Source organism: Sphaeramia orbicularis, chromosome 7 (assembly GCF_902148855.1).
Source record: "Sphaeramia orbicularis chromosome 7, fSphaOr1.1, whole genome shotgun sequence".
Lineage (NCBI taxonomy): Eukaryota > Metazoa > Chordata > Actinopteri > Kurtiformes > Apogonidae > Sphaeramia > Sphaeramia orbicularis.
Genome location: NC_043963.1, coordinates 54,728,987 through 54,756,380, shown reverse-complemented (window position 1 = coordinate 54,756,380; position 27,394 = coordinate 54,728,987). Strand labels below are relative to the sequence as shown.

The 27,394-nt window shown below is 38.9% G+C and overlaps 1 protein-coding gene across 1 annotated transcript in view; it reads left to right on the top strand.

The window, feature by feature from the left end:
• Window positions 1–27,394, top strand: part of LOC115422497 (cilia- and flagella-associated protein 74-like) — a 120,781-nt gene that overhangs the window by 46,680 nt on the left and 46,707 nt on the right. The window contains exons 13-14 of the mRNA XM_030138844.1: window positions 1,179–1,322; window positions 4,034–4,152. Coding sequence (XP_029994704.1) covers window positions 1,179–1,322; window positions 4,034–4,152 — 263 coding nt within the window. The remainder of the gene's footprint in view (window positions 1–1,178; window positions 1,323–4,033; window positions 4,153–27,394) is intronic.

Genomic DNA, 27,394 nt, shown 5'->3' with positions numbered 1-27,394 from the left:
GTGGTCCTAAATCTGACCCAGACCACTGTCATATGTGGTCCTAAATCTGACCCAGACCACTGTCATATGTGGTCCTAAATCTGACCCAGACCACTGTCATATGTGGTCCTAAATCCAATAGATATCTGATATTTTGCAATGTGACTTCAGTCTGAACGGCCAGGTCGCATTTATCCGACCATTACATCATTGAAATGCAACAAACATCAAAATCCTGCGTCCCAGGAGGAGGAGCGGTGGGAAAACATATTTACTTCCATAAACACAGTGTATGTCTATGTTGTCCTGTATTCCATCAGGACGTCTTTAGTCCATGTGGGTCACTTCAGGACCTCTTTAGTGCATGTGGGTCACTTCAGGCTCACATTCAGTTCAGACTCAAAACTGATAGAAGTCGCATTTAATGTGGAATATGAACAAGCACCATAAAAATCGGATTTCACCAAAAAATCTGAATTGTGCATTAACCCTTTCATGCACAGTGGTCACTCCAGTGGTCACTCCAGTGGTCACTCCAGTGGACAGTTCTTCTCCAGCTGTTCTCTTGTATATTCATGGATTTTGATGTTTTAGTTCCATATCAGCCAACACAGTGGACACTTATACACCATCCCATACACTGACATTCATATCATTACTGTAACTTTCCTGTTCTTGATAAACCTGATCTGCACTGACATGTTTAAGTGTAAATCAATTAGACTAATGAACGGTTTCTTTTAAAACAAAAAGTTGTTTTTTTTTTTTTTTGCATATTATCTGAGTAGTAGCTAGTATTATAGTATGTTAAAATGTGAGAAAAGATCAAATTAGCAGCATTTAAAAAAAATATTTTATAGTTTTCACACAGTATGACAGTAAATACATGTTTCTTTGCTTCAAAAATTAAACGAATGGTGTTCAGCCTAGTGGACATTTTTGTAACTCCATGATAAATAGGTTCATAAAAACATTTCACTCACTTTTTTTCGTACCTAAAGAGGAATAAAAATACTCAGGACTTGATTAAGGCTCTCATAATTCATGCATGAAAGGGTTAAGACCTGCTGTCTGAACGTAGCCTAACTGATCAGCTAACAGCATAATAACTTCAAAGCGTGACATAGAAGAAGAGTCAAAGTCATACAGTATCTTCCTAATGACGCAGCATGTTGGACTTTCTCTCTGTGTTACGGCAGAAACCTGTGTTGACGCAGACTGATGTCAAGCAGGAGGGACCTACGATGACCGGTGGAAAGCTCAACGTATCTGCTAAAAAAGGCTGTCAAAAAGAGCTGAAAGGGCCTCCATTCATCAGCAAGCCAGAGATCATCCTCTTTAAGGTACAACTTTAGTACACCTCTAAGTGAAAACACTACCCATAGAAATACTCATCGGCAGAAAAGGTTTAGCCCAGGGGTGTCCAACTCAGTTCAGTTCAGGGGCCACGTTAAGTCCAAATTGATCTCCAGTGGACCGGACCAGTAAAACAGTAGCATAACAACCTGTAAATAATGATGACTCCAGATTGTTCTGTTTGTTTTACTGCAATCAAAATTCAATGATGAAAATATGTACATTTACAAACTATCCAAACAAAATGATGTGAATAATCTGAAAAAACTGAAATTTCTTGAGGAAAAATAAATGCCATTTTAACAATATTACACCTCCACTTACCATTTATACATGCCTATTACAGACTGGATCTACAAAGGCACAAAATATTTAATAACAGGAAGAAAAATGTTAAAATGTCACTTTCAAAAGTTCAGGTTTTTCATATTTTATTGTTAAAGGATAGTTTGTAAATGTTAATATTTTCATAATTTAATGTAAATTTTTACACTAAAACTAAGAGAAAAATTTGGGGTTCATTATTTATAGGTGTAATGTAATATTATGTTTTTCACATGAAACTAAGAACATTTGGAGTCCTTATTTATAGGTTATTATGCTATTATTTTAGTTGTGATCACATTGTTCTGTTTGTGGAACCTCAATTAAAACGAGTTCGACATCCTTGATTGTTAATATCTTAAGTGTAATTTTTGCGCTTTGTAAATTCATCCCGCAGGCCAGACTGGAACCTTTGGTGGGCCGGTTTTGGCCCCAGGACGCATGTTTGACACCCCTGGTTTAGCCACAGTAATCCTAATGCTCCCCAGTAACGTGTCTGAAATCAGCTGTTAGTCACTCTTTAGTCGGCGGCGTAAGTTTGCCAGTTTGCAGTGCTGTAGTGCCAAATGTATGGTTGGAGTTATTATATCATATAGTATCACATAATACATTGTGCATGCATTTTACAGATTTCAATACCAATGTCCAGTAGTAGGCAGTAAGAAAAGATAAGATACTACTGTGTGTATGGATGTGTATCGGCAAGAATCTGTCGATACGATACAAATCACAACACTAGGATCACAATGTGATATATCACGATACTGTTAAAAAGGCAATTTTCGTTTGTTTCTTTTTTTAAATGATTATTTCCTTGAAGTATTGAATTACACCATAAATCTGCACAAATACTAAACACATTTTTATTTGATCCCAACAGGATCTAATGTTCTATCACAAAATGTTCCTGTGTTCAAACTGAAATTCTGTTTTACAGACATTCCAGTTTCAGATCCTGTTCAAATGTTCAGATTCTATTAGTTCTCAACTAACATCAGAACAGGATTTTAGTTCAATCCCAACAAAGGAACGAACATTATTTAATAAAAGAGTGTTTAATAATAATACTAATAAGAAGAAGAAGAAGAAGAAAAAATGAACCTCTAAAATATCTGCATTTGATTAAATACCTAAAAATATAGATACAATACTTTTTAATATCAATAAAGTATTGTGAAATGAAATATCGCTATATATTGCAGAACCAATATTTTCTTACAGCCCTAGATACTACTGCACTGACTTAATTTAGTTTTAGGTTTAAGTTTATTCAGTCATCTTCCATAATACAGAACATACAAGCAATGAGGTTGATTTTAAGTCAACTGAGTGTGAATTCTGTTGAGACTGAACAGGTTTAGCTAAATCAGTGGTTCCCAACCTTTTTTGGTTCATGAACCCATTTTAGCATCACAAATTTTGTCGACCTCAGACATTAAAAACAAACTTTTTTTTATTAAAATTAATTTGTTTTTGATCCCATAATAGTTTGCAATGTTGCAAATAAACGTTAATTTTAGATGACATTTAGTCTATATAATGTACAGGGTGTCCCATAAGTCTCCATACATAGGAAAAATAAACGTTTCTTGACATAAACCACCTTTATTTATATAATATGCTCTATATGACTGCCATTTTGTCGGGAACACATTTCAATGTGTGTCCTCCACTGCTGAAGAACTATAAAGAAGAAATATAAAGAAATACATGTTAGAACCATATATGTATGGAATGTATTATGTCTCCTATGTATGAGACTTATGGGACACCCTGTATATTAGTATGGATGGAGGAAGTAAATCCAGGTGTAGATTACTGCACAAAGGGAGAATTTTATTTTCCTTGGTCAGGATAGGTACAGTCAGTCCAGCTGTGATTTACAAGGCTGCAATGAATTACTGAACAATTAAGGAATTTTGAATCAATAAATACATACTGGCCACAGTGAACATTTGAAATATAAACAGTACCACAGTGCTTCAGTTTCAGCTTCAGAGTTTGTCATGTCTATTATGTATTGTGATTGTCTCTGTCAACTCAACATATATTTTATTAGTAATTTTTTATTTATTTATTTATTTTTACCAATTACTAGAAATTTCAGGCGACCCCATTTGAATTCCAGGCATGGGGTCCCGACCCCAAGGTTGAAAAACACTGAGCTAAATGCTTATATACGCCTCGCCTACATTCAAATCAAAATCATTTTTAGGATACCAATCAGTACATCAAAAATCATTCGTGCTTGTATCCCTCGAAAACATCTTTACAAACCAATACTTTGAAAATCACACCTTTAAATGTATATTTATTTAAAGCCATGGTTGTTGCCTTTTGCTTTGTGATGTGCTTTTAAATCTGTCTGTTCCAGGACTTTGAAGTGGGGAAAACGTACAAGAAGAAAATCATCCTGACCAACATCAGCTATGTCACGAACCACTGCAAGCTTCTGACAGTCTCTGCTCGACTCAAAGATTTCATCTCCATCAGGTAGGACATTTACAACTGACGACAAAGTACAAACAACACACATTTATACTGTTGAGTACATATTATTACTTTACCTGGACATTAATGATGTTTAATAACATCAGTTATCTGGAATTATTTCGGCTACAAGAACAATGATATTAAAACATGTCTTCTGTGTCGATAGTGCCTTGGAATTTCATATCGCAATATATATCGCAGGGTTAAAAAAATCGCAATGTCAGTTTTTTCCAATATCGTACATCCCTAGTTTAGATCAGTAGATGGTTTTGGTCAGTGGTGGATGTTTGGGTCTTTATGTGTTAAGGAGGAGAAAACAAGGAAAATGAGAAGAGACAGTCATCATCGTTAGCCTCATAGCATAATTATTATGAGGTTTTTGGCCAAATTGTAAGATCTGAGTAACTTTACTCTCCTCATACTTCTCCTTCATTTTGCATCATTGGCTATGTTGTAAAAAAATATGACTCGGGCAATTATGCTCTGAGGCTAACGATACGCTGATATAAGCTAATGGTAGCTGGTGTTAAACTGTAACATTGAGGTTGTCACTGTAAATGTGAGGTGAAAGGCATCAGGTACTTCAGAGTGAATGTCAGGGTTTTTAAGGAAAATTGGACATGAGTTCTTCAGTGTCAACAAGTCCAAACCAGTGGAACCAGGGTACAGGCCACACTCCATGCATTTCCATGACAACTTTTCTTCCTGGTTTAATCTGATTAAAGGTTGGATCCTATTTCAGATGTCCATGTAAACACCTTATTCCAGTTGAAAAAGAAAAGTTCAGATTAAATTTAAACCTGATTAAAGTCACTGGTTTAATCCTCTTTTAACTGCACTCTAAATTCTTCCTGGACATGTAAAGCCTTTATTCCGTTTGGACTTTATTCCTTCCATTCTGCACATGCTCAGTGTCTTGTCCTGTGGCGATGACGCACACATTCTGCGCTGGTGGAAGAATCTGCACTGCAGTCTAGTCTTCCCAAAGCGTTCCAGTGGAATATTCTGATGGGATCTACCAGCCTGGAAAACCCTGAAGGAACAGTTCAACACTGGCTTTGGATTCATTCATTTGTCCTGAACTAATGAGTTCCACAAGTGGGACAAACAGTTTGAACTGCAGCCCTAACGTTAGCTTAGCCTAGCTTAGCATAATGGCTTCATTCCTCTGCTCAGACGTAGCCAGGCATTTAGAGGTGATTTGTAGTATTTTAGGAGTGATTTGGGTCAGTTCAGTTCTCCCTAATCATTCCTTTAGTCCGCTGGGGTCAATATGATCACAAACTGAGGCTCAGATCATGGTCATGTGACTTACTGCAGGAAGAAAATCTGGGCAAATAAAAACTAATGCAAAGCTAAAACGCTAAAGCAAAGCTAGTTTAGCGCATGCATCCCTTCGACAAAAAGATTTTCCACCTTCCGTCAACACAACAGTCCACAGATTGTATGAGTGCAGTAAGTCGCAGATCTGAAGAAATAATTAGAGAGAATCGGATTTGACAAAATCACTGAGAAAAGACGACAAATCACCTTTAAAAAACTGGCTACGTGTGACCAAGGAAATGCAATGACTATGCTAAGCTAAGCTAACAGAAGGGCTAAGCTAAGCTAACAGAAGGGCTAAGCTAAGCTAACAGAAGGGCTGCCAGAACCTAATAAACATTTCTCATGTAAACCTTTATTTGGGTTTAAAATTTCCATGGAAGCAGAGGAGAAAGTACTTTAGTTCCGGATTAATTTCTTCTGGAAAAATAAATCGGATTTAAAAACATCATGTAACCGTACCCACTGTCATGCTTAGCACAATACCCTACAGGTACCCCCAAGTGCTTTAAAAGTATTTCAGCATTAAACTCCTAAATACTTCACCTATTTTTATGGTGCAGTAGCCGCTTGATTTCAAATCAAGTGTAACACTGTTGAATCAGGTTTGGTTTCAATACCTGTGTATCGCATTTTGTGTTCAGAGATATAATTCTTATTCATATTTAGGGCTGCAGCTATCGAGTATTTTAGTATTGGAGAATTCTACAAAAAATTCCTTCGATTAATCGAGTAATCGGATAAAACTTATTTTTGCTTGGTTAAAGAGCAATTATAAATACACAAGAGGAAATAGGGTATTTCACTTAATAATGAAGGACCAATTGGTTTCCTTTTTTTTTTTTTTGGTAATTAACAGTTTTATTTGTTACATTCATATTGTGCATATACAACAAAATGTATTTTCTTGACTAGAAACATTTCCAGAGACAATTGCAAATACAAATAAAAATAAAGAAAACACAAATAAAATAAATAAAATGTAATTACTTTCAACTTAATATTTCTTGTAAGTATCCAAAATATAAGGCATTAATAAATAAAAGAAAGGCATAACCATTGCCTTTTTGTTGTGCAACTGAACTTTGGCAGCTGTAAGTTTCAGAATTTACAGTTTAGACAAAACAGGACTGTGCTGTGGCAGAAAAGAGGAAAGAACTTTTGAACGAGTCCATGCATGAACAGTTTGACACATTTCTGCTACATTCAGGAGAATCAAGGCAATGCCCCCCCCCCCCCCCATCTGTCTGTCTCATAACCTATAACCCCCCCCCCCCCCCCCCCGACACACACACACACACGTCCAGTTAATTGATGATTTGCTTCATTTTTGCAAAAAGTAGTTGGATTTTGCCATAATTCAACCGTGACAAGGTCAGAGAAAACTTTCACCAACCCATGCACCATTTCGTCCGTGCTTTGGGAAATTAACCATGCAAATCCCGAGTGCACGGCTTGCTGCATAAATCTGTGCTTGTCACAATCGTACTAAACTCTCCACACATGCGACAGTTCCATAATGAACACAAAGCTAGCCCTCCGCAGGGCTAGCGTTATGTTAGTAAGGTACATTAACGTTAATCTCATTGATTTACGCTACATTCATTTTGTCTTATCTGGGGTCCTCCACTCCATTCTGGGGGTCTGATGAGCAGATGCTCCATCACAGATGTGCTGTTGTTTTATGGAAAGGCCGTGTTACAGTGGATACATGACACAGTGTTTACCTGCTGTTCAGTCTGAAATGCTTCCACACTAACGACATTTTCTGTCTTTTTTATTGTGTTTTTTTTGTCTTTCATCATCATTGTTGTATTCACTCATCTCTTCCACCTTCCCGCTGCTTCATCCGAACACTTCCACGTCCTCCATCATCTTCCTTTGCATGAGTGACGTAAGCGTGTTGTGCCCCATTAAGTAGTCTGTGCAAAAATGCCGTGCTTTGAGCTTTTCAATTAAATAAGTGATTCCTCGAGGCAGAGAAAATTCCTTGATAAATTTTTGTAATCGAGGTACTCGAATAACTCGAGGAATCGTTTCACCTAGACGACCTCGTCCTCCTGAACCAAAGCATCAGCCAGATGAGGGAGAAGACACAGAAATTGGAACATAAGTCAGGTCGAGTGGGTCTGTCAATCAGTGCAACTAAAACAAAAGAGATACGGGTTAAAACAGTCGGGAAGGCCAGACCCTTGTGATGCGGAGGAACAGAGCTGGAGACAGTGAAGGATTTCACTTACCTTGGGAGTGTCATCAGCAATGACGGAGGAACATCTAAGGATATAGAGGGGCGCAAAGGGAAAGCCAAAGCTGCATTCTCACAGCTAAAGCCAGTGTGGAGGGCAAAAAACATCGCTATAAGAACCAAACTTCAGATCTTTGAAACAAACGTCAAGTCTATTCTCCTGTACGGATGCAAAACTTGGGGTCTCTCAAAGATGAACATCAAAAAGCTTCAGACATTTGCCAACTCAAGATTACAATACATCTTAGGGATTTGGTGGCCAAACAAGATCAGCAATCAGGCCTTGCTGGAGAGAACAAGTCAAGAGCCAGCTGAGACTACAAGAAGGAGAAAGAAGTGGCGATGGACAGGTCACACTTTCCGAAAGCCACATACATCCATCACCAGAAAAGTGCTTGACTGGAACCCCCAGGGGAAAAGAGAAAGAGGAAGGCCACGATTGTCTTGGAGAAGAGGTGTCACAAAAGATCTAACCCACGCCAACACCTCATGGCAAGAGGCAAAGAAGACTGCTTGTGACCGCAGGAGATGGAGATCGTTCACCGAGGCCCTGTGCTCCAGACCGGGCGAAGAAGATTAATGAAATAATGGAATCAGTCTGACATGCTTCCACACTTCCGACATTTTCTGTCTTTTTTATTGTGTTTTTTTTTTTTTTGTCTTTTGTCATCATTGTTGTATTCACTCGCCTCTTCCATCTTTCCGCTGCTTCATCCGAACACTACCGCATCCTCCGTCATCTTCCTTTGCGTGAGTGAGGTAAGCGCGTTGTGCCCCATTAAGTAGTCTATGTGAAATGCCATGCTTTGAGCTTTACAATTAAATAAACGATTCCTCGGGGCAGAGAAAATTCTTCGATCATTTTTTGTAATCGAGGTACTCGAATAACTCAAGGAATCGTTTCACCCCTATTCGTATTGTAACAAGACCAGAGCAACAAATGTTTACAGCAGCACAAGTTAAAGCTCTTCTGATCTCGCTGTAGGTGGAACGGCTTCAATTATCGCACAGTAACATCTGCTGGTGTATTACCACTTAGGAATGCAATACAACCACTTCTTGTCATTTTAAAAAGACGATGGAGTGGACGTGAAAGCCGAGCCTGTCCTCCCACATATGGATGCCAGCTTGGATCACCACGCTCACAGCTCCTCTTATGAGACTGGGTGCAGTGAGTCAGTGTACGTCTCTTCTATCTCCACTCGCGCTCTCTCTCTCTCTCAGCTTTGCCAGCAGCCCACAGGCCAGGCACAGTGGCATTGTTCTCCAGGTCACTCGCTGTGTATCACTTTCCCATCAGCTCCCTGCGATGTGGTTTCTGGTCGCTCTTCTTTCTGCCTGCCTGAGCGAATAGTCTCCCAGGCTACAACAGGGTCAGTGAGAAACTACTGGTGCTATTCTGGAGCCTTTGTGCAGGACCACTTGTCTAAACATATCACCTTCTAGTCCATCACTTCTAACTCCCACATTCACACTTGCATTACAATGCTTCATACTAAACGTTATCACTGCTGCAGGTTTTCTGCCTCTATTGGCATCAGTTGGAGGATTTGGAAATTAAATGTAAGAGTAACTTTAACCCATAAAGACCCAAACATCCGCTGTCATTCAAAACCATCATCCATCATCATTCATCCATTTATTTGTTTTGAGCAGAACAAAAAAATCAAACATCTTTTGTGTACAAGGAACTAATGGCAGAGTAAATACAGTAATAAGTGTCCAGAGAACGCAAACCTCCACCAAGCACCCCGAACAGTGTGCGTGTGTGGATCGACTATTTCTTTTTAAATTCAACAGTTTCCAGGTTGTTCCATACAGCAGAAAAAGTTGAAGCTTGGTACCAGTCATGTGTATGTCAAATTATATTCAATTCCAATCAACATTTTTGTTGAGTTCTAATTTTAAATGTGTGGTAAATGGGATTTTCAGTGTTAAATGTAAATGTCCACAGAGTCCACATTCCACAGTGGATGTGGACAATTTTGTGCCAGATACAAGATATTGTTCTAAGCTACAGGTGGAGCAAATTGTAGGCTAATCGGAGTCGTTTTGAATTTTTGATGAATTTTGGAAAATTGCTCAGTGATGACAGATGGAAAATTATAGATTTTGTGACCTTGCTGTGACCTTGAACTTTGGCCTACTGGGACCAAAATTTAATGGGTTGGTCCCAGGGCCTAGGCCTATCTGTGGGGAAGATTTGGGAAAGATGGTTGGAAGAGTTTTCCCCTAAAGTTACTAACAAACAAACACACAAAGCAAAGTGATCACAATACCCCCTGGCGGAGGTAACAAAGGTGATCAAGACAAAATAGCAATTGCCATGTACACTAGCAATAACAAAATAAATTCAATATGTTCTGCTCAAAAAGGAGTGGGAAGAAGAAAACTTATTAAATCCCACCCCCATCTCACATTTATACAACATAACATATTACCTTTGCTTCCTTAATGATATAGTAACATCTGTTTGGAGTCCTAATAATGTAAATAACAGAAAACAGATTAGGAAAACTGAAGTATATTACATTTAGTAACTATCTAACCATCTACTCATCTAAAATGTTTAATAGCTGTTGATCCACTAATCCTATCAATACATGTAAGGGCCCCTTTTCACGGAGATTGCTTTGTGACCATTGAGCGATCAAAAATTGGCCCGATCTCTCAATGATCTCCTAAGCCTCGAAAAAGCTGTTTCTGTGTAAATGTTTTTGGGAGATCCTTGTGTGTTCGTTGTGCCTGTGGCCCTCTACTTTAAACTGTCTGGTCAGTCGGATCAGGCGGGGGGGTCATTGAGATAGTTGTACCCATTCCGTCAATGATCTCTTAACCATCTCTACCTGCAGGGTGGAAAAAATTAGCATTCGTTGAAAGATTGTTGAGAGATTGCTGGGAGATTGATGAGATTGTTGAGGGCTCCTTCAACGTGCCTTGAGCGTTCGTTGAGAGATCGCTTCCCTTGACGATTGTTAAGAGATTGGTTTGGACCGAGTCAAAACTTTTCGGAGACCGTGATGACCGTGGAGACCACTGAAAGATCACTGAGAGATCATGGTGATCGCTGGGTGCTCATTAAAAGATCGTTGAGAGATCTGGCCATTTTTTCATCATTTAACGATCTCTCAGTCACCACCCTTGTGTAAAGGGGGTTTAGATAATTGGTGTAAAATACAGTTATTCATCTTTTCATGGTCATCAGATGTGACCCATTTGGACGTTCAGAGGCTCCGTAATTACCGTGGAAACACTGTCATCTTCTCCAACATTGATTCACCAGTAAAACCCATGGAGTTAGATCAATGACAGTGGATGGACACACTGGGTTTACGCTCAGTTAATGATCAATTTTGCTGAAAAAGTCACCTTATCTTCAGTTTTCTCTGTTTCTGATATAATAACCTTTGAAATTACTCTGAGATTTTATGAACATCTACATGATCAGTAAATTAAATATAGAAAAATATTAGATTTTTTACTGAAGAAATGCAAAATAAACAAGATAATATTACAATAAACAGTGATAAATCACTTAAGAAAGGGTAAATATAGAGGAAAATTAATTTACAAACTGTCAAAAAAGTGGCACTGGGTCTTTATGGGTTAAAGGATAAACTTGTCTCTTTGTCAACCATCTCCTGTGCAGTATGTGGAACAGATATGGGAGCTAATGTCCTGCCAGCAACAAAACCTGTTTTTCCAAATGCCCTCCTGTGATTCACTAACAAGCACATTTTGGTTTGCAAATACAAACAAGATTAACAAACTAATGCAAAACAAAGTACAGATAAAACCAATTAAACAAACCTATCATCTAACCATCAAACAAATACACAGAATACCTCTAATACCATGTGCTTCCCAAATACAATCTGTCATGCAAGTACAACAAATAATAACCAACAAAGACAATGTTTGTAGGGATGAGTTTTGTCTCAAATGCTGTGATTGATTCATCTCTACAACAGGTGGTGCTTTGCCTTAGTTTAGGGCAGGAGTGTCAAACATTAAGCCCGTGGGCTAAAACTGGCCCACCAAAGGTTCCAATCCAGTCTGTGGAATAAATTTGCAAAGTGCAAAAATTACACTGAAGATATGAACAATCAAAGGTGAACCCTTTTTTTTTTTAGTTCAGGGGCCACATACAGACCAACTGTGATCTCAAATAAAATAATATCATAATAACCTAGAAATAATGACTCTTTTCTTGGTTGAATGTGAATAAAATTACATTATGCGGATAGATAATGACAACTCCAAATTTTTCTCTTTTAGTGCAACAAAAAACTATTGAATTATTAAAATATTTACATTAACACACTATCATTTAACAATAAAATGTGAATAACCTGAACGAACACAAACAACCTGAAATATCTAAAGAAAATGAAGTGCAATTTTAACGATATTCTCCCTGTTACTAAATGTTTTGTACCTTTGTAGACCTGATCTGTAATGCACATGTATAAATGATAAGGTATTGATATGATATTTTTAAAATTGCACTTATTTTTCTAAAGAAATTTGAGTGTTTTCAGGTTTTTCACATTGTTTTTCTTTATATAGTTTGCGAATGTAAACAGTTTAATAATTTAATGTTATTTGCACAAAAACAAGGAGAAAATTAGGAGTTGTCATTATTTATAGGCTATTTTGCTCTTACTTTACTGGTCTGGCCCACTTGAGTTCAAATTGGGCTGAATGTGGCCCCTGAACTAAAATTAGTTTAACAAACCTGGTTTAGGGGGTTTTATTGCAGACACAAGGATGTCTTAACCTCCTCAGACCCAGCTATGGGTTTTCTGTCCACATTTGTGGACAAGAGTTTCACAACTTTATACAAAAAAAAAAAGAAAAGAAAACTGTCCACCAGAAAGCACATTCCATAAAAATTTTAAAAACTTCATCTGAAAAAACTGTTGCATCATGATGTTTCCAATATAGGCATTTATTTAATAAAAACAACAACAAAAAACTTGTACTTTGCTGACATTTCCTGGGTCTGAGGAGGTTAAGGCCTGGCCAATTATCAAATATGAAAAGTTTGGGAAACATTTGATAATATATAGATTTCATGATACAACCTCCTGCTTCATGGTAAAACATCAGTATTCACTGTTAAAATCAGTATTTTTAGAGTATGTAATTGCATTGGTCTTCAGACCGACTGACTAAATGTGATCTTGCTTGGGTACTGGGTACTGAAAGTGGACAAAAATAGGTCAAAATCGTGTATTCAAAATCAACAACATGGACTTGAAAGTAGGGTAGGAGTCCAAAGAGGGTGTTTGTGTTAGGCTGCACCAAAGACTCAAGACAGTTCCCTAGAAAATGATGTTCAGTTTAAGCGTCGTGTGATTTCTCCAGTCTCCCACCCCTTTAGGAGTTTATCAGAAGATCCAGTCTTATTCATTCCAATGTCTGGAGTGAATATAACTTTAAAACAACAAACAACAAGACATACAGGACAAGAAAAAAAGGCCTTAGTTAGTTTTTCAACCTTTCTAACCACACCCACTTGGGAGACAGGAAGTGAGCCATATTATATTATTGGTGAATTGGACTCTGCGTCAATTTAAAAATCTTCGTTGTTTACTTGACTTTGCCCACCAAACATGGTATGTCAAGGTGAAATCTCATGATATTTGATTTTCAAAATATACAGAACATCATAATTCATCATACCCTCATGCAAGGTTGGAAACCACGGTTCCACTAAAAGTCATGATTTGACCAACGTTTCATTGCAAAGGTCTTTTGGTTGGCTGAGACAGTGGGCTCTATGCACAGCCCCACTACTTCCTGAACTGCAGGTGGGTCCTTTATTTCCTGTCTTTCATTATTGGCCACACTGGTGTTTGGAAGCACTGACGTGTGCAATTATTTTTATCACTGGAGTACTTCAGTCTGAAATATCACTGAAAGGAAATACACGCTGTTGATGCAGGCAACCCCCCCATATAACTATGCGATTAATTGTGATTAATCGCAGAAATCCATATGATTAATTGCATTACAAATTTTAATCGCTGCCCAGCACTAATAAATACGTATGTAACTTTTTCCCAGAAAAAGTTAAGTTCTTCCCAGAATGTTCAAAAATTTCCACTCACGTGTACTTCTTTTGTACACCACATTTTCAAAAACTTTCCGTGAGTTCACATATTCTTTCTGCCCGCCCCATTTTGTAACTTTCCATAAATTCACGTGTTCTTTCGATAGCTACACATGTTCGTTCTTTTGTGGGTCTCCCAGGAAAAAAGTCAACTACTCTGTTACAACCATCACATTACACTGAAATGTAACTTCTGGCATGCAAATGAATACTTTTGAATATAAAATGAATACTTTTAATTAAAATACTGGTTTCTAATACTTTGATTAAAATACTGATATCTGATACCACAATACCAAGGTGAAAATAAAATGAAATCAAACTGAGGGGTTCCATGTTTGTAAGGGTATCAAACTGGTGTGCTACTCTACACAGCAGTCTTGTAGGTGACTTGTCTTGTGGTCACGTATCAGCAGTAACTCGTGGCCACGAGTTCTAATACGTGGCCACAAGATAAGTAACTTGTGGCAACAAGAGTTACTAATGCGTAGCCATGCATTATTAATTCATGGCCACACTTTATTTTCTCACACGTCATTAAAGGGGCTCCATAATATACCATAGGGGGTGCTATTAGTTTATTTTGCCCGCTTTACATACTGCATCATCTGGACATTTGATGCAGAAGTGAAATTCTGGGAGTTTTTGGAAGCACATTTAGCCCCTAAACAAATGGGAGCTGATTGCATCCACTTTGCACAAGCCTCTGGGCATATCAGATACTGCAGAGCAAATGATGTGTTCAGCTTTCTAAATAAAACATCCCATGCAAGTGACTGTATCAACATCATTGGCAAACATCAAAATATGGATAGTGAATAATTATTCGTGGGCAGAGCAGCACAGCCAACAACCTGGAGGGGGCGGGGCTTCATGTGCATTTAAAGGGCCAGCGCTCCAAACCACCTTTCTGGTGTCATTCCTCAGAAATAGGGTTGAAGATGGACCTGTGGAGTTGAATGAATGAAGAATTCAGAGCCAAGCAGAGCATTTACAGTTTATGGAGACCACAGGGAAATGAGGGAAAAGGAAGAATTCTATTTCAAAAAAGCTAAATATCACTCCTTTAAGGCTGTCTGTCACTCACTATAAAACAGAAGAAGTTCAGTGGAAGGGGAAGTCCATTCTGAATAACTGTGGTGATAAAGCAGCCCAACCACAGAGTGGACCTGCTCCCTCTGTGGACAGAAAACAGCTTTTACAGGTTCTGCATCTATACACTCCTGAAAACATGAGTGTTGTGCTGAGTTCTAATAGTTTTGGATTTTTCATTATAGTTTAGTTTTATTTAGTTTTGACTTCTTTTCTCTAATTCATTTAGTTTTAATTAGTTTTTAGAGCAGGTTTGCTAGTTTTTATTAGTTGTCGTTTTTTCTTAATGTTTACTTTCCTCCGCCAAGGAGGTTATGTTTTTGTTGGCACTTGTTTGTCTGTTTGTCTGTGTGCAAAATAACTCAAAAAGTTATGGATGGATTTGGATGAAAATTTCAGGAAATGTTGATACTGGCACAAGGAACAAATGATTAAATTTGGTGGTGATCGGGGGTAGGGGGGGGGGGGGCCACGGGGGCCCACTGATCTGCCTTGGCGGAGGTCTGCAGTCTCCAAGGGCTTTTCTAGTTTTAGTTTAGTTTAGTTTTAGTATTAGTTTCACTTTTTTCATATATTTTATCTTCCATCCTATTCAAAGAAATAAGTGAGGTTACCCTGGACCCTTTATTTGGGGGTGGGGTTAGGGCGGCTCTGACTGAGCACAGACACAAACATATGTACAGTACGATGTATTAATCCCCTATAGCAGGTTGGAGGGGGTCATGTAGGTGGGGGTGTGATCCATACACAACGTCACTTACATGAAAATGAAACTGAAACTTTCCATCCTTTCACCGTTGGCCTCCTGACTTCTACACCTTTGTTATACCGCTGATCTGAGATGAAATGTTCACGTATTGTATCCTATGCCAACATTGACAAAGACGAAAAATAAGGGAATTTTATACATAATGTTTATACGTTTTAGTTAGTTTTGTAAGCACACTATACAGTTTCAGTTATGTTTTTTTTTTTTCTTTTAATTTGAGTTTTTATTTATTTCAGTTAACGAAAATGTTTTTACAGTTTTAGTTTTCATCATTTCGTTCGTTTTCGTTAATGATAATAACCTTGGTGTTTTGAATATTATCCTCCATTTCTGTATTTTTCCTAAATCCTCCTAAGTCTCATGCGCTGAACCTGGAAATGTGTCCTAGTCCTTGTTCTCTGTACCTGTACCACATCTCCAGTTTCTCCTCTCCTCAGTGTGTGCTGTGTGTAAAACCTGCTGCTTCTTCACACATTAAAACCCACAATATTGAAATCAGTCGTGACAACTGCAAAGCCTCCACAGCTCACTCAGCTAAAAAGCATTAGCAACAGCAGGAGAGAGAGAGAAACATGAACAGGAACACACGAGGCTTTTTCGCACCAGACCATGGTTCCCTTGTACGCCCCCTGTATTTCTAAAAATGGCCTCCATTCCCCCTACACCCCCCCGCCTGGCGTAGGTGCATTTGTGCCAGAATGAGCTGGGCTGTATCTTATCACTGCTGGGACAAGCACCACAACAGCCCAGGCTTACAAGTCTTGGTGAAAAGCCAACATATAGAAGCAGTGTTGTTGCAATTAGTGTCACTTCCTAGCATGCAGAGGACTGGGTGAGAGGAAGGCACCCCTCTGTGATCTGTACGAATCCTGGACCGAGCTGTTGGATAAAGCAGAAGACCGTAGTAAAAAATGGTGGTACTCAACAAAAACTGAGGGTGTGATCACACAAATCAGTCTGCATCATGCCAGGAGGAGATACAGAGCTTTACTGCACAACAGAAATATAACTAATATTGACAGTTCAAACTAGGGATGCACCAATACCACTTTTTTCCAAACTGAGTACAAGTACAAGTACTTACATTTGAGTACTTGCTGATACCAAGTACCAATATGAGTACTTAATAATCCCATTCCAGTTAGTTCCTTTTGTAAATGTGCTTTATACAGGGTCTGCATGTGACGTCACAGCAGTTCCGCCCACTAAGTGGCAGAAAGAGGGAGATGAGTGACAGCGTTGGCTTCAATCCTGCCTAAACTGAAGAACAATATTTAATAAAAAATGGGGCAGAGCTGTTGTGCCATGGATTGTATGAACAGGTTCTTAAAGCAGTGGGAGCTATCGTTTTACAGACACCGAAAGACAAAGAAAAGAGAAGGAGATGGATCCACAAATCCAGGAAACCAAACCTAGATCTGTGGATCCTGTTTGGTGTCAGCTAACATTCACTGATGCTGTATTTTTGGCTCCAATCAGACCTGAAATGACCTATTGTTTTGGCTAACGTTCCTTCTTAGTGCAGCTCTTAGTTTCATGATCAGATCTTTCATGTTTTTTGTCTTCATTTTGTGATTGTGAACCTTGTGCTCCTACATGATTAGTAAACTAACTGAAACTGAGGCCAACCTAGTTTTACAAATACGGGGAACTGGAGAATAAAGCTACGACGGAGTATTAGGACCACAGAAGAACATAAAAATACAAGTCACTACCAGAATAAAGTCATAAAATATGGAGATAAAACCTGTAATTTTATGAGAATAAAGTTGAATACAAAAAGAATCACAATGTTATGAGAATAAAATCGTAGTTATAAAAAAAAAAAAAAAAAACCTTCATAATTTAACAAAAATGTCATTCGTTTATGAGATTAAAGTCCTCATATTCTGACAATAAAGCCATAATATTGCAAGAAAAAAGTCCCTGCTGGTCCACAGCAGTAGTATCTGTGTTGGATAAAGGACTGGATCTGAACTAGACTCAGTAAATCTGCTCAGTCCCAGTAGATCATGCATATATTCACTGGGGTCAGTCCACACTCGACTGGAAATGACCTTTGGATCAGCTGGTTCTGGGCCCTAGTTTTGGACCCTTTGGATCAGCTGGTTCTGGGCCCTAGTTTTGGAGCCTTTGGATCAGCTGGTTCTGGGCCCTAGTTTTGGAGCCTTTGGATCAGCTGGTTCTGGGCCCTAGTTTTGGACCCTTTGGATCAGCTGGTTCTGGGCCCTAGTTTTGGAGCCTTTGGATCAGCTGGTTCTGGGCCCTAGTTTTGGAGCCTTTGGATCAGCTGGTTCTGGTCCTAGTTTTGGAGCCTTTGGATCAGCTGGTTCTGGGCCCTAGTTTTGGAGCCTTTGGATCAGCTGGTTCTGGGCCCTAGTTTTAGACCCTTTGGATCAGCTGGTTCTGGGCTCTAGTTTTGGACCCTTTGGATCAGCTGGTTCTGGGCCCTAGTTTTGGAGCCTTTGGATCAGCTGGTTCTGGTCCTAGTTTTGGAGCCTTTGGATCAGCTGGTTCTGGGCCCTAGTTTTGGAGCCTTTGGATCAGCTGGTTCTGGGCCCTAGTTTTGGAGCCTTTGGATCAGCTGGTTCTGGGCCCTAGTTTTGGACCCTTTGGATCAGCTGGTTCTGGACCCTAGTTTTGGAGCCTTTGGATCAGCTGGTTCTGGGCCCTAGTTTTGGACCCTTTGGATCAGCTGGTTCTGGGCTCTAGTTTTGGAGCCTTTGGATCAGCTGGTTCTGGGCCCTAGTTTTGGAGCCTTTGGATCAGCTGGTTCTGGTCCTAGTTTTGGAGCCTTTGGATCAGCTGGTTCTGGGCCCTAGTTTTGGACCCTTTGGATCAGCTGGTTCTGGGCCCTAGTTTTAAACCCTTTGGATCAGCTGGTTCTGGGCCCTAGTTTTGGACCCTCTGGATCAGCTGGTTCTGGTCCTAGTTTTGGAGCCTTTGGATCAGCTGGTTCTGGGCCCTCGTTTTGGACCCTTTGGATCAGCTGGTTCTGGGCCCTAGTTTTAAACCCTTTGGATCAGCTGGTTCTGGTCCTAGTTTTGGACCCTCTGGATCAGCTGGTTCTGGGCCCTAGTTTTGGAGCCTTTGGATCAGCTGGTTCTGGGCCCTAGTTTTGGAGCCTTTGGATCAGCTGGTTCTGGGCTCTAGTTTTGGAGCCTTTGGATCAGCTGGTTCTGGTCCTAGTTTTGGACCCTGGTTGTCAGTCCTGATGAAACCATGTATATTAGTTTCAGGTCCAAATAGCGCTGATCCCCTCCCCCCTGGATCAGGTCTGGATCCTCCATTTGGGTCCACATGTCAGTGTTCATGGACCACTTGTTCTTTGGTAGCTCGTACAGATCCATGTCCAGTCCAACTGTCCTTCATTTAACTTCAGATTTCCCATGTTCCTTTGCTCTGGCTGTGTTTACTGCTATACTCCGTCATGTTGAACAGGTTGGTTTAAGACACTCAGTCTGACTTAGAGGGGCGTGGCCGGGGGGGGGGGGGGGGGGGGGGGTGACGTATATGCATACCCTCTATTGTCGTTGTCATTAGTCTGACTGGAACAAGGTGCTGCTACCAGGGGAGTAGAATTGCGTAGGGACTCTATGGACCCGTCCCTACCAATATCCACCCACTACTGTGTACTCACCATCAGTCCAGCTGCTGTCCGTAGTGTTTAGTCAATGATTCTGGCACACAAAGGGTTAACAGTCAGTCTCTGCTAGAAGTCCCGCCTCTAACGTAAATATCGCTCTGGACAGAAGACAGAAAACTGGTCATAAAACACTTCTTTAGGAGTTAAAGTGTAAGTTAGTTCAAGGGTCTAGAACTGTAGAGGCTCAACACAGATACTGAAGAAAAGACACTTTTTAATACCAAACAGATACAACAGAAAGTTACTGTACTTATCATTTAATGCATTTCTATGGAGGAGCAACTGTTTAAAAAACACAAATAAAGAAAATTTGTGGGGAAAATACAATAAAACCTCAGACTGTAAATGTGATTCTAGATGTGATTTTATCCATATTTTTGGGGAATAAACTACATGTAATAATTGAAAGTAAAAGTCTTTTTTGTTCAGGCAGTAACTGAACCATCAAACTGTATGATCAGTGTATCCTGAATCTGTTCATATGTCATGAATCAACATTAATGTCAGGAGACAGAGAGGAGAGAAGAAGGAGGAGGTAGAGGAGGAGAGGCTGTAAACTCACAGGTGAGGTTAAATAATAATGCATATGTTAGTCATGAGAACAACATTGCAGGATGCATCAAATTCTTTTATTGTCTTTAAATATTCAGATGTGCATTATAAACATGTCAATTACAGAATTTTTGTTCTGACTATGATTGTTTGCTCATTTGATCAGCTCGACATGACGTGAAAGTACGATTACAAATCAACACTAACTTTCAGGAGCGCTGCCTTCCAGCACTTTTATCAGGGTAGTTATCATAAATATATCAGTAGTTCCTGTTTTGTTTTTTTAACCCACCACCACCCCGCCTCTTCGGGGACAACTTTGTTTTTTTAATTGCAGCACTTTCTTTGTTCACTGCATTAGCTGATTGAATTTTCATGCAGGCACCATCAGGAGTGAAGTTCACTTTCAATGGCTACTAGCTAATTAGCCAGTCATCTAAACTCAAAATGGCTCTAGGAGTATTTCTCCAAAGACATCATCTCTCCTTTTCAGTTAATAAAACTGCTACTGCTCAAAGTACTTCAACAAATTATTTATTGCTATCGTAATGCCTGTGTAAAGTGAAAATTAGCTTTTACTGTGAGGTTTTACTGAAATTAAACTGCATGGTTTTATCTGCTATGGCCTGTTTTCAAGGTCTAAACATTTGTGCAGTTGAAATACTGTAAATGAAAACAAACCAAACACAGACAAACCCAACAGTGGCAGATTAATGGAGTGTCAATAGATGTCACTTTTCCTACTGTGAAATGTTCATGATATACTTTCCATGTCACCTCAGTTTGTTCACAGAGCTTCAGCAAACACTTTACTCCTGACCCCCATCAGGAGTAAAGTTCACTGCTAACTGCTTGATAGCTAATCCAGTTAACTGACTCTCACTAGCCTTAAAGACATAATCTCCCTATTCCTGTTGATTCAATATAATATTTGGAATGAAACTGCCTTCAAACCATAGAATTAGTAGCCCCAGTTGTTTTTCTGAACTCCCATTTTGAAACAGAAATTTGTGTTTTGGCTTTTTCCTGCCAGAAGTGACCATATATGGGCAAAAGCATGAGAGGTGAGAACCATCTGCAAGGAGGCGCTGGTTAGCTCATTCTAAACATCATTTGCATTTGTGAACCTCATAACACATTTGCCTAGCAGTCATTTCACAATGTTCTTAAAGCATATTTTTAAGTTATCAGTCCCAACAGTTCCATGTCAGTCTGTGGAACTCTGGGGTTTTTGGAGTCCCTTCAGTGGTCGTCAGCGGTATTACACCTTTAAGATACTTGACAGTTTTATTTTGGAGCCAAAGAACTTGTTTCACCTCAGTTTGCGGAATGATCTATCAGACTGGGACTTAAGCACGGAGTAAGCACTGTTAGTAGCACAGTATGTGATTAGTTATTTAGCTCCGTCTATGGGACTACAGCATTTGTCCAAAGGCTTTTTCTCCTTTACAGTTAAGAAATTAACCCAATAGTTCCCAACCTTTTTAGACTCGCGACCCCATTTTAACATCACAAATTTCTGGTGACCCCACACATTCAAAACAGAGACTTTTTTTTTTGCTAAAATTAATTTTTTTTGATCATGTAATAGTTTGCTATACAATGTTGCAAATAAACGTTAATTTCAGAGGACATTTAGTCTATATAATGTCTATTATTGTGGACAGAGGCAGTAAATCCAGGTGTAGATTACTGCACAAAGGCTCAGGATCTGTCCAGTCAGTCCAGCTGTGATTTACAAGGAGGACAATTAATACTGAACAAACAAGAACTGAAACTATGAATTATGAAAGAGCTGCAGCATCTGGAACTGACCACAATGAACATGTGACACACAAACAGAACCACAGTGCTGCAGTTTCACAACCACAGTTTGTCATGTCTGTTATGGATTGGGATTGTCTCTCTCAATTCACTGTATATTTTTTATTAGTAAGTTTTTTATTTTTATCAATTACTAGAAATTTCACATGACCCCGGTGCTTCTTAGGGTCCATTCCTCCTCCATTTGTTCACGACATTCCATAATTCCATTCAAGGTTTTACATAGATTGCACTTCTCTAAAGTTAAACTTGCAAAAATATTCCCTGACATAAACTCTATCTGCGACAGATGCAAGCAGGCCCCAGCAACAATATTCCACATGCTATGGTCCTGCTCCAAACTTACCCCCTTCTGGAACTCTTTTTTTTTTATTTCATTTTGAAGGCTTATGGGTGCTGTATTCAGCCATCTCCCCTTCCTGCTATTTTTGGTCTCATTTCATGCACAGATGACTCTGTTCCTTCAGCTAACCTACAAAGAGTTGTGGCCTTTGCATCTTTACTAGTTAGGCATACCATTCTCTTCAAATGGAAGGACTTATCACCTCCAACACACGATCAATGGATCAGAGACATCATGCTGAACATAAAGTTAGAAAAAATTAAATAACTCTTCCAATAAATTTGACAAAATATAGGAGCCTCTTATACACTGCGTGAATAGGTTGCCTGGCCTGGAACTTTAATAACATTTTAGGTGCTTATATTGTTATTGATCTGTTTTATTTATTTATTTATTTATTTATTTATTTATCCTTGGGTTCTGTTTGTTTATCATGTCCAGTGTCAATCTCTGTATCATGAATACATTGCTTTAAATTTTAAATGTTATACTTGTTGAATGAAAAGTTCTATAAATGTTGAAAAGTTCTATAAATGAAGTTTATAAATAAATAAATAAATTCACATGACCCCATTTGAATTCCAGGTGACCCCACATGGGGTCCCAACCCCAAGGTTGAATGAAAAACATTGAATTAACCCTTGACTGAAAATGCCTTTGGACGTGTTTTTAACTTGTAAAAAATGACAAACAAACTGTGCCATGCTGGCATCCTGATAGCTTCTAGAAGATAAAAAATATAAAAAGATGTTGACACTAGGGGTGTAACGGTGCACTCGTTTGTACCGATCCGTTTCAGTTCAGGGCCTTCAGTATAATATGGAGGTGTACCCACCGGATACATGTAGTCTATGTGAAGAATGCAAACACTTAAGTTTTAGCCTTAAGTTTCCACATGAACCCTGAAGCAGAACACACACAGTATGAACAGGGTGGGCACAAACAGAACCCATGTGCAATATTTGATATCCTAGACCAGGGGTGTTCAAATCTGGTCCTCAAGGGCCGGCATCCTGCATGATTTAGATCACAGGTGTCAAACATGTGGCCTGGGGACCAAATCCGGCCTGCCAAAGGGTCAGATCCGGCTTGTGGGATGAATTTGTGAAATGCAAAAATTACACTGAAGATATTAACAATCAGTAGTGTCAAAATGATTTCAATCCGGGTTCCACATACAGGCAAATATAATCTCAAGTGGGTTAGTCCAGTAAAATCCTATTGTAGTAACCGATAAATAATGACAACTGCAAATGCTCTCGTTGTTTTAGTGTTAAAAAAAAAAAGTAAAATCACATGAAAATGTTTACATGGACAAACTTTCCTTTTTCAAAAAAATGTGAATAACCTGAACAAATATGAACAACCTGAAATGTCTTAAGAGATTTACGTGCAATTTTACCCATATTCTGCCTGTTAGTAAATATTTGGTGTGTTTGTAATTGTAAAGTAAGTTGTAATGCACATGTAAATGATCAACTGAGGCAGAATATTGTTAAATTGCACCTGTTTTTCTGAAGACATTTCAAGTTGTCCATGTCATTCAGATGTTTAGCTTACCGGCCGACAGGCCATAAGCTGCTGTCGTCATGCAGCATCTGTCGTCCGTTACAGAATTTTCAATCGTCTTCTTCTCCAAAACTACAATTCCGATTGACTTCAGACTTGGTCTACAGCTTCTTTATGATGATGTCAGCAAAAGTTAGTGAAATTATTTGGATCCAGATCTGATTCTGGATTTGGTGCGACTTTGAAAAATGTCCCCATTATAAGAGACAGGAAGTGGATGGATGCAATAACTCAGTAAATATAAATGATATCCAGTGTAAATGTCTCCAGTCCAGCCCTGATGGGGAGATGACCCAAACATAATGTCCACATGCTGATCAGGATCTTCTTCTGGATCTGGAACTGACGCAAAATTCAACATGGGCTCTTATGGGAAAAACATTTCAATCATCTTTTTCTCCCAAACTCCAGTTCTGATTGACTTCAAACTTGGTATACAGCTTCTGTATGATGATGTCAACACAAGGGATTCAAATTATTTCCATCTGGATCTGATTATGGATTTGGTGCGACAGTGAATTGATCCAATAAATCAGTATCAATGATATCAAGTGTGAATTTGAATTTTGTACAGATCTGATTGGAATATGACCAAAACATGGGCTATTTCTGTAACAGAATAAATACACAGAACTGGGTGAGAATAAATGGCATCTGGATACATTTTCCAAAGCTTTTCATTTGGCCGGTAAGATACAGGGCCATTGGTCCGATTTTCAAGGAAACGTTATAGATGAAAAACACTGACATCATTTAATTTTACTTTTGTCGCTGTTATTATTTTAGTGATCCGGCCCACTTGAGATCTTATTATGGTGAATGTGACCCCTGAACTAAAATGAGTTTGACAGCCCTGATTTAGATATTTCTCTCTTCCATCACACCTGGAAGCCATTCCATCGTTATCAGGCTTCTGCAGAGCTGAGTTTATGAGCTGATCCTTAATTAAACCAGGTGTGTTTGAAGAGGGAAACATCTAAAACATACAGGACACCGGCCCTCGAGGACCGGATTTGAACACCCCTGGTCTAGATGGACGTCTAAGCAGTGCAACACCATCCACATGCTGAAGGTGGACCATGGCAGCTCAGAGCAGGTCACAGGTACAAAGACAGAGCTGAGGACCCTCCGTCTGCTCTAAGGTCTACGATTTGGGAGCATTTCAGATTCCCAGTCACTTATGACAGTGGAGAGACAAGACGACAAAACAAGAGCGGTGTGCCGGTGTTGTATTGGTAAAGATCAGTTAGACTGAGAGTGACACTTAATTGTTCAGAGTATGTTGCATTTTTACTTCAATAATTTTTTTCTTATATTTTATTGTTCCATTTTTGAAATTTTACAACACAAACATTTAGAACGTAGTGTCAGTTGTTGTTCTGTATATTGTCCATTTTTTTCATTGATCTTCACAAGTTTCTTGCTGTAGTCTTATGATATACGTAAGTCTGTCCATGTTGTGAATTTCTTCCACAACGTCTCTCCAATTATTTGGGGTGGCGGGGGTGTCCCTCTTTGCACCATTTTCATGTGATGGTTTTTTTAGACGTTGCCATGAGGATTTTAATCAAATATCCATCCCCACTTGGTATGTCCTTTCCTGTTAAATGACCCAAATATAACACAGAACATGTCCTTGGTAGTTCCTATCCCAATATTTTTCCACATTTTTCACTGATATTATTCCAGTATTGGGATAGTTTTTTACACTGCCAAAAAACATGACCCCCATCCTGCTCACCGCACAACCTCCAAAATCTCATTATGTTTTTCCAACAAGATATTTTCCAGTTTCTGGAATTAGATGCAGTCACTTGAGTTTCACAAGTTGTTTTTTTTTTTTTTTTTTTTTAATGAAATTGGTCTCCTTCACTGTATCGAAAACGTACTGAAAATGTACTGAACCAAAAATTTTTGTATCCCGTTACACCCATCATTGACACTCATGAAGAGATATTTTATTTTCTATGACTGACATGTTCATATCTCCACTTCAGTGTGCTTGTGCTGTTTCTCTGAAATACTTTAATAATTTAATATGAGCATCAGATGCATCTGCAGCGGAGCTTTACTCCATTGGTCCTTTTTACAGTTTGATACAAAACAAAACAAACCTTCAAACCACAGTAGATTTTAAAGATATTGATGTTTGATGTTTTTTGGGAGTACATAATTCCTTCTCTTTCTTGTGATACAAGTATACTTTATGTATCACACTATTGCCGTCACAATAAGAGCAAGATCCCTTTTTATGTTGAATAAGTTCAAGCAGAAATGTTTGAGTGATATTCACACACATGGTGGAGGTTTGGGCCAATAACTACAACAGTACAGTGTATCCACTACTCATTCTACAAAAGAAAGCAGTAAGGATCATTCACAAGGCAGGCTCCACAGATGACACAAATGCATTATTTTTACAGTCAAAGTGACTCAAACCCAAAGACATCATAGAACTACAAACAACACAACTCAGATTCAAAGCCAAAAATAATCTACTGCCAGGAAACATACAGAAATGATTCACTGAAAGGGAAGGGAGTTCTAATTTAAGGGGTAGATTTAATGTCAAAATTCAGAGGGTGCGCACTACTGAGAAAAGTTTGAGCATATGTGTGTGTGTGGTGTTAAAGTCTGGAATAGACTGAGGGAGGAGCACAAGGAATGTTCAAACAGAAGACGATTCAGAAACACTTAGAAGAACAGGTTTTACACAAGATATAGGGATGAGGGTTATTAACTGTCACCATATGTTCACTGTTGTTTATGTAGATATTTCCTTCCTTGAGTTAGATATTATTTGTTTATTTATTCACCAGCACGACTAAGAAAGGCATCGATAAAAGATTATATGTGTATTTGTATGTTGTGTATATGTATGAACCTTATATATGTGTATATGGATGAATGAGTGTGTGTGTGTGTGTGTGTGTGTGTGTGTGTGTGTGTGTGTGTGTGTGTGTGTGTGTGAATAGATATATAAATATAGAGGAGTAATGTAAAAGGAAGAGGGACATATATTATTAATATTATTGTAAGGAGAGGAGGTGGGATTAAATCAGTTGCACTTCTTCCCACCCCTTTTCGGGTAAATGTAAATGGAACTATTGTGCTTTTCTTCTGTCTAAGATTGTTATGATTCTTGATATTTGTATCATTATGTATGTTTTGCTAGTGCATATATGTTAAATTTCATTGCGTGTTCAGAATAAATGATGAAATCACTAAACGGTCAGGACGTGGAGGTTTGACTGTGGACTGGTTTCAGCAGTGGTTCATGAGTGTGAGCGAGTTAGAGCTGTGTTCAGCTGAATAATAAACTGAGACAGCCTTTTGATTTGCTGCAGGAGAAGCCAATAGGGAGAGACCAGGATGTATAATAGAACACAGCAGAGGCAGTAAACAGCCGTGGACTCTTTAGCAGACACGCCGTACAGTATGGCCTCGTTTGCAGTACTTTATATAGGGCTCCAGCAGGTTAAAAAAAAAAACACTGCCTCATTTAGCGTTTAATCCCCAGTGAACTGCTCTATTTTGCGTCACGTGTGTTTTCATTACACCTGAAACAGGAAAGGGGGTGCTGATGAAATGAAAAATAATTAACTGGCATCATAATTAAACAGCAAGGTGACATTTGTAAGTGTCACCAGATTTCTGTGGAATCCTTTCATACACTTCCAGGTCACAGTGGTGGGCTGGACCGCAGCTTCATCCAACCAGATGGGAAAAGAAAGTCAATATACGAGTCAGCTGCTCAAAGT